Raw genomic sequence first — 8,887 nt, forward strand, 5'->3', positions numbered from 1 at the left:
TCCAATGCATGGGTATGAATTGAAAATCCGCCCTTAACGAGGTCACTTTGAATTGCAAATGAGTCGAAGCAGACGAGTCTGAACAGAAGGTTTCAGACGATCATCTCGTTACTCACCGACTGACGGCTTGAAGGTTCTTAAAGAAGAAAGACGCTTTGACTAATCTAGGCGTAACAAACTCTCAAAGCTCCACAAGAACACAGAAATCTGAACAAAGCATAAATAACAACAAACAAACAAATAACGGATTTGGAGCGGATCATTTTCACCTGGAAACTCGGTGCTGAACAGAAACTTCAGAAAACAACAGAAGAGAAAAACAAAGCTCCAACATAGAAGAACACATGGATTTTATCTGCACCTCTAAGATGCAAACGCTAACGCCTCATGCTAACTACCTGTCTGCATTTTGACCCTCTTTAGAGGTCTGTTCCAACGTTACAATGTTGGATGTCCAAACTAAACCTCGGCAACGTTTTTTTAAACAAAAGATACACGACAGTTGTCGACGTAATCCCCGGACGTGATTTCCTGCTGCTCTGAACGAGACGTTACGAGAACTTGCCGAGACTTGTTCAGAACTTCAGACATCTTGTTCTGTCGACGTATCAGAGCAAAGCACGTAGCAAAGCTGCAGGACACGCCCACTCCGGCAGCTCTTTCAAAGACACGCCCACCAGGAGGCTGCTGTCACATTTTAAAACCTGCTCTCTCTCCTCTGCAGTGAGTTTGTCGTTCCAGTGAGAACACTGCGACCCTCCACCGCGCCGGTCACTTCCATTCCAGCTGACTGAAGCGGGACGATGAACAGACTGTAACCATGGCGACGACAGCAAACGCGATGCATGAAGCTAGGTGGATAAGTAAACTACAATTGGTCACAGTGGAGACGTCACGTAAAGAAAAAAACAAGGAAACAAGATACTTCAGGTTGTAGACGACAGCTTGAAATATCTGGAAGACATTTAAAAATCCTTCAACGTGCATTCCTTAACCCGAGGACTGCTGCTAAAACTCTTTAGAGTCTGTGGCGCCAAATGCACAGAGGTTATAGTCCTCATCGCAGCGGGCGTGGGGTTAGAATCCCTCCTCGCCTCTTTGCTTTATACCTACCAACCTCTCCTTTTCTCTTCAGACGAAAACTGGGTCTCTGTGTCTCTGGCTCTCTTTTCTCGATGTGCTCTGTGTGTCATCACTGGTTGATTTTATTGCTGCCAGAATGCAGAAACAAAAAGCGTCTCAATAAATAAAACTCTAAAACCTTAATGTTTACGCTCCGTCTCCCAGAAATATCATTTTTACGACTTATGTGCAATCAGAAATGTTTTCCAGAAGTCGACCTGGCGCCCCTCTAACGAGAGGTTCAGCGTTATTCATAAATTGTGTTTAATCAAAGGTCCATTCCATGACTCTCTGCCTCGCTGTGTGTTTCCCTCGTTGTCTTCACCTGTGTTATTAGTCTCACCTGTGTCTGATTACCCCTGTGTCTATTTAGTCTCTGTGTTTCTTCCTCTCTGTGTCTGATCATTGTTACGTTTTCCCCACTTCAGATGTCAGTTTTTTTCCTCGTGTCTACCTGTGATTATTTTTAGTTGGACGTTTCAAGAAGTAAGCCTTGTTTTTTGACCGCGACAGAATGATGTTAAAAAGTGCAGATAAGGCGGGACAACTGTCCCAGCCCAGACTCTAATAAAAGTTTCACTGCTTTTGTTTGAAAACATTTTTTTTTGAGGAATTCTTGGAAACCAACAGGAAAAGCAAATGCTGACGATGCAGCCTATCAGGTTCAAGCTGTGCCAGTAAATCACAGTCAATAATAAATGTCGATAAATCTCCCTTTACCTCCAGAAGAAAACACAACCTGACTCTACGTCTTCAGGAGCGGACCTGAAAAACACACACACACACACACACACACACACACAGCTCTGGTGACGGTCCCTGGGGTTGAAGCGGAGGTCAGCAGAGATGTGTCAGGTTGTTGTAACACCGATCACCTCTTGACCTCCAGCCTTATCTCCTCACCCTTTTATTTATCTCCCCCTCTTCTTCCCCCGTCCTCCTGTCATGTCATCTTTCAGCAGGAAACCATCACCGGGACAGAGGGGTGAGTTTTAATGGATCCCTCCGAGAGAGAGAACGAGAGAGAGAGAGAGAGAGAGCGCGGTGTGTAACCTGAGCCCTGTGAGCCTGAGCGTGGGGATTATTCAGACGAAGGATAAAGCTTCCTGCTAATTGTAACAGAAGCTGAGCTGACCAGCGCTAACCGCTCTAATGCTGGAGTCAACCCAAGGTCAGAGCCAGGAGATAGAGCTATCGATCCCCCACACACACACACACACCGACGCAAAACACATGCACACACGCACAGCGAGGTAGAAACTTCCAGTCCATCCCATCGCAGCGCTCCTTCACATCCAATCTCTGCACACCATTAGAGATCTTTGCAGGGTCTGATCTCCATCACCCTGCTGAAGCTAAAAGTTATTTTACACTGAAAGAGAAGAGGAAGAAGAGGAAGAGGAGAATGATGAGGAGGAAGAGGAGGAGGAGGAAGAGTGAATGTGTGGATGGTGTGTCTGCTCCTCTTTTATTGTGCATGAAAGCATCTGCACAGAAATGCAGGGTTGGCTCAGCCTCACTATATTTAACCTCATGTGCACAGACTGGAAAGCTTCAGTGTTAATGGATGTTATTATAGACCAGCTGTTTGATTATATGTGTCACTTCCTCCCTTTTTGATCGCCCTCATTGTCCTCACCTGTGTTTGATTGCCCCCTGTATTAAGACCTCGTCCACACGTCGGCAGGTATTTTTCTTCAAAGGTAGCTTGTTTCTGTGCGTTTTGACCTTTTGTACTCAGGTCAGAGTGTTAGGTCACAAACGTCGAACCTTTAGTAAAACTCCTTCCAGGGTGAAGATGTTCAGAAAGTCTGTTTAAGGTGTTTATGTGTAAACGGGGAAAATAGTTTTTTTTAAATAACATCAGGTAGTCTGATGGTTCCAGCGATGATGTTGCCAGATTCTCCTGTAGTGTGACCTTCCTATATGATCAGACATTAAGGAAACATGCTATGTTGAAGTGCTGACTTCTCTGACAACAATGCAGCAGCCAGTATGTCCTCCTTCTAACTTTAGATTCTGCTCCTGAATGCTCCGGATTTGTTTGGACCAGAGAAGGTAGGCTGTTTTAAGACACCCCCACACGGCCGTTTTGGATGCCCCTCGGTTTGCCAGATATGATTCCAGTTATCAGGTCAAACCAACAGGTGTTGCAGTGATGGAAGCGGGCAAGAGAACTGTTTCAGATGGAAGTGATTGTACCCGACCTAAAAAGCCTCTGCATGTTTCTAATAAGCTCCACGAGCAGAAACGTGCTCAAACTAGGATCAATATTGGAGATGCTTTTGAAAAATGGAGAGAGGTTAGAACACAGAAAGGTTTACAGACCGATGCAGAGCTGGATAAACACTGAAGCTTCAGTGTCCACCACATGGCAACCCGCATGAGCATCGGCTCTAGAGGCTCTACAATGTTTAGAATTTAGACTGCAGTACCCATTTTAAACACTAAGTGTCACAGTTACAGATTTCTAATTTAAAACTACAAAGCATTGTTTGTGAACATATTTCAGGAGTGAGTGGGTTAACAGAAACTACTCCGAGATCAGCTCCCCAGCTTTAGGACGACACTTTTTTGAGTCGCACAACTGAGTTTTGAAGTTCGCTAAACTTCAGCTCCATCGGGCGATCAATTGCTCCGGCTGATACTCCAAGTTCAGGGCTTTTATTTGAAACACGAAACACACACAGATTTGACTTCAGCTCTGTCTGTGGGAGTTCAAAGAAAATGTTATTGACTATTATCAACACTCCATCCTGATTCCACTCGTTCGTTGTCAGCTCTCAGATAGTGCTCGATTATCAGGTCGTATTTATGTCAGCTCATAAATCGTGAGCTTTGGTTGTGCGTCCTTAACTGGTGAGTTAACTGGTCTGAGTTAAACTGCATCCTGTTGTTCCTGTGCAATGAGTGATAATTGTGAACATTTCCTGGTGTTAACGTCCTTATTCGGTGGAATAGTAACCTGGCTGAGAATCTACAACACGTCATGAGGGACAGAAAAGCGTCACATCACAATGCTCTGAGCTGAACTTTTATCAGAATTAATTATTTCTAAATGTCATGATTTCCTGACCTGGAGGAGTTACCAGACTTCATGAGCGGCTGCCGCCTTTATTGTCTTTATATGTTTTCTTTGTCCTGTCAGACTTTGTTGAAGCCTCCATGATGTTTTGGTTCAAATACCGGATGTCACCAGTGACTTAAGTGAGAACAAGTTACCAAAACTAAAAACAAAACTACAAAAATATCGGACAACAAACCAGAGTTATCCTCTAGGATACGAGAAATAGTTTGTAGCATTAGGAGGTATGTACACTTCCTGTTTCAGCACTCAGACAAAGACGCACTTCCTCTGTCAGTGTGTGTGTGTGCTGTTTGTTATGAAGTGTGTGAACACATCATTAACTCGCAGCGTACACCGACCTGCAGTCAGAGGTCACTGACACAAGTGACAGCGATGTCAAGTGGCTCGACAAGCAGCGAGCCCCATCTGGCCCCGAGGAGGGGGGGGAGGGGGGGCGAACGTGACAATCTGGTGTCACATTTACATCACCTGGTGTGTGACACACACACACACACACACACACACTGTCTCCTCCAGATTTCAGAGATCCTCTGGCACAGTTTGCACCATGCAGCTCGGGGGTTTTGTGTTCAAACCGACACAGAAACAAAAATCCTTCTTCCTCTGAATCTCTGTCATGAGTCAAAGAGACAAGCCAAAGAGCTACCACTGCCGAGCCAATGGCACTATTGAGCCCCCGTCATAAACGGTAAGCTGGCTAACAGCACGCCACACAGCACAGATTTGGATGCATTTTTAATCTGGAATATTTGGAGCAGTTTGTGGGTCTGTAGGTTCACGCATGTCCTGCTCACAGTGTCAGAAAAAAAGCTAAGAGAACCCCCGAAAATCTGAAACCCCGCGTCTGTTTCAAACCTTTATGTTTCCTCGAGCAGTCTGAGTGACTCGCGTCTCCCTCTCATGTGTTTGAGCTCCGAGTGTTTCCAAGTTTTCACCAGCAGGCTGTGAACAAAGCCACATGACAACAGTAACATCTGGCTGCAGCTCGAGAGATGATTACTCTGCTGCTCTGTGAGAACTCTCATTGCAAGGCCTCCCTACTGTGTACACACACACACACACACACACACACACACACACACACACACACACACATGCACAGATTGGCATAGCCAGATGGCAAAGTCTCTTAGACTGTCACCTAAACCTCAGCAGGATAGCTGTGGTTATGTTCGAGTATGCAAACAGCACAAAATGATTCATTTCTTCATACTTGGCTCTCTGACTGGGATTAAAATGATACACAAACTTTATACTGCACACACACACACACACACACACACACACACACACACACACACACACACACAGCCTCTGGGGTTTTGAAGTGGACTACTTTCAACAGAATGTAGATTCTGACATAAATGCAGAACTTTATGTTTAGAGAAGAAAATAATGAATAAAGAGGGACTGAAGTAGACCCTCGGTGGTGGATTCAGTGACTCTGCGTAAAGTGTGCGTACCTGTACCAGTCCAGCCCTCGTGCGTAATGCCGGTCGAAGAAGTGCGGCTCGGACCCGAGGGCCCTGATGTCCGGGTGGAGCCGCAGAAACTCCAGCAAAGCCCTCGTGCCTCCTTTTTTAACCCCTATGATGAGAGCCTGTGGTAACCTGCGCGTGGCTGTCCACTCCTTCCCCGAGCTGTTCGCCTCCAGCCCGGGAGGACCGCTGAACGCGCGCTCTACGGGAGCCATGGTCGCCTCCCTGCTTCCGTTTCTGTCGTCGGGCCATCCCGAACCGGACACGAGAAACTCGCGCGCGGGCTGCTTGATGTCAGGTGTCTCGGTGAACTCGGACTCGCAGCAGCCGGTGAGCAGGTAGACCAGAGAGAAGCAGAGCACGCTCAGAGAAGACGCGATCGTGAGCCGGTGGAAGAGCCGGCGCAGGTCCGCGCTCCCGGGGTGATGATGATGGTGGTGGTGGTGGTGGTGATGAAGAACTGCCATCCCTCACAGATCCTCGTCAGGTGAGCTGCCATTCTTCCACAAGTTCCGCTCACATCCCTCCGTCATACTCCAACACAGCGCGAGCTCTCAGAGTGATCCTCAGCGCGCGCTGCCGTCCTCCTCCTCCTCATGGTGCGCGTGGAGCGCAGTGAGCCCCCAAACCCGCCTGTCAATCAAACCCAGATAACCAGAGTGTTTGCGTGACATCCAGAGTGTGAGCCCACTTACTCTCCCTGCATGCACCGAGGGGAAAGAAAGGTCTAATATCAGAGCTCGCGCTGCTGCGGATCGGATCTCTCTCTCTCTCGCCACTCCACGGGATTAGCGCGCCTCCATCCCGGCTCAGCCCGGGGGGTGGTGCGTTTAGGGCTCTCTCTCTCTCTCTCTCTCTCTCTCTCTCTCTCTCTCTCTCTCTCTCTCTCTCTCTCTCTCTCAGGTTGGAGGTTGATGTCCTGAGGCGACTTTGAGTCCTGTTTTATTTATCGGTTTGAACCTGAATGTCTCATAGCCTATATGTAATTATCACATTTAATGTGATTGACTGATGGAGAGTCTGTCTCACATTGGTTCAGTTTATCTGCAGCCATGTGCCATACCATCAAATCTGACATGTTATAAATTGATGAGGCCACACTGACAGATCTCCAACATGCTGATGACTTCTGAAAGTTGAGCCACAAAGACAGAGCAACTTCTGCTTAAAACAACTTTGTAAAAAATAAAGAAGGATCAGATTGAAAATGTGCATGTGATGCTAAATCAGAACAAAATATAAAAGAAGTCACATGTTGACTGCAGTTCTTTGAGTGTCCACTAGAGGCTGGCTGCAGAAACACAGGAAGTCACATACACACCCATTCTAAAAGCCTGTTTTTACAGCAGAGATTAACATGTTTACAGCCTGGTTAAAAAAAACAAATAGGTCTGATTAGCTCATGTCTCGATCGACACACACTGTACGGGGGGGTGAATGTTTTGATGACTCATCCGTTTTGATTTGATGAAGGATAAGAGTTATTCACAATAAGGCGTGTAGCTGACCTGATTGACAGGTGGGCACGGTGTAATGGTTTGTCAGGAGGTTTAAAACCCGCCTCAGCTCCAGCTCTCAGCCTGTCGTTAGGTTGACTGAAAGTTAGACTGAGACAGCATTTCCAGCATGGAGACCGCCATCGATGGGACTCCAGCGCCCGGTCAGACCGCCTCTGTTCTGAACAGTGATATAAACCCAGTAAACCTGTCATGGTGTTACAGGTAACAGTTCATCAGCAGGTTATCTAGTTGTGGGTCAGTGGAGCCGGTTTATCACACTCTGCTCTCTTATAATTGGCTCAGTGGTCACACAGAATTAGGCCGCACAGATCAGCTGCCAGCACACTGCTGGTCTGACCTCACAGGACTGTCTGCGTGCATCTGTGTGTGTGTGTGTGCGAGGCTGTGTGCCCCACAATTACGCTGCACGTCATATGCAGAAATACTAAATCTCTGAATAAAAGCGATCTGAGGTCTGGTGAAACGACCCGAAAATGTAAAATGTTTCATGTCAATGGTCACAAAAGAAGTAAAAAGGCTGAGCTCAATGTTTGGAGCGTGCAGACCCGTATGCAGATACAAAGTTCTCATTGTGTTGCCCCCAGACTCCACATCAACCCTCAACCTTTGCTGAACTGCACGGCCCCTCCCCCCCTTCCTTTACTGTCTGCCTTCAGCTTTTCTGTCATATAGCCGTTTTCACATATGCACTCCGGATAATATCTAGATAATTACAGGAGGACTGCTCCGGAGATTCTCCCGACCTAGCCGTTCATATATGCTCCTCACAGCGGTGGACTTTCCCTGTCAGAGGGGAGGGGGGGCGGGGGATTCCCTGAGGTAAGACGTGACGTAAATAAACAACGCGGAAGTAGCGGCCGAAGCAACAGAGTCCACTACACGACGTTATAATGAGAATATTTGCCTTTATATCAATGCTGTAATATCAATGTGTAATCCAGTGGAATGACAACATCCACAAAAGAGTGGAGAACAACATACTGACGAACAGAAAACATAATGCAGACGTTTAATTACGTGCATAGAGATCGTAGTGATCGTGTGCAGACACTTTAGGCAGTCACTGTATATAAACGTCTTTCTATTGGCTCGAGTTGAAATCTCTGGAGTATATGCGGCCGCGTTCAGACATCAGCTCACACAGACTTTCTGCAGAAAAAATACTAGGGGTCTGGCTGGAGAAACTCTGGGTGAAGTCCACGCAAAAAATGCGGCTGTTTGCGCTCACATATAGCCTAAAGCCCCTCCGGGTAACCAAATCTCCAGAGTTTTTCAGGAGATTTCTGTATGTGTGAAAAGGGGTTATGTCACCATGTGACAAGTTTAAACTGTTTCTGGAGTCACACACGCATTCCCTCCTCCCGACAGAGGAATTCTCTGTAGTGGACCATATAGTGCAACAATTCAGCGAAATAAAAATAAAACATTTCAGACACTACTCGCTCACTAACTGTCGCACAACTAAAACGTGCATGGTAACGCCGGCTGAGGGTCAATAATAACGTCACCACCCCCTCCCACTCGCTCCAGGTGAATTCTCCTGATTATATCCTGCTGCGTTCTCACATCAGCTCACTCTGACTTTCTGAACAATAAATACGAGGAGGCTGCAGGAGAAACTCCGGGTGAAGAGAGAAACATTCAGCTGTTTGTGTTCACACAAGACGCTCCTCTGGAGT

The 8,887-nt window shown here is 46.8% G+C and overlaps 1 protein-coding gene across 1 annotated transcript in view; it reads right to left on the reverse strand.

Moving 5' to 3' along the window:
* The window catches only part of hs3st3l (heparan sulfate (glucosamine) 3-O-sulfotransferase 3-like), a 14,152-nt gene extending 7,668 nt beyond the window's left edge, over positions 1–6,484 (reverse strand). The window contains exon 1 of the mRNA XM_061027686.1: positions 5,674–6,484. Within this exon, the coding sequence (XP_060883669.1) occupies positions 5,674–6,155 (482 nt within the window). The 5' untranslated portion in view covers positions 6,156–6,484. The remainder of the gene's footprint in view (positions 1–5,673) is intronic.
* Between the last annotated feature and the right edge of the window lie 2,403 nt (positions 6,485–8,887).

This window comes from Labrus mixtus, chromosome 21 (genome assembly GCF_963584025.1).
Source record: "Labrus mixtus chromosome 21, fLabMix1.1, whole genome shotgun sequence".
Taxonomy (NCBI): domain Eukaryota; kingdom Metazoa; phylum Chordata; class Actinopteri; order Labriformes; family Labridae; genus Labrus; species Labrus mixtus.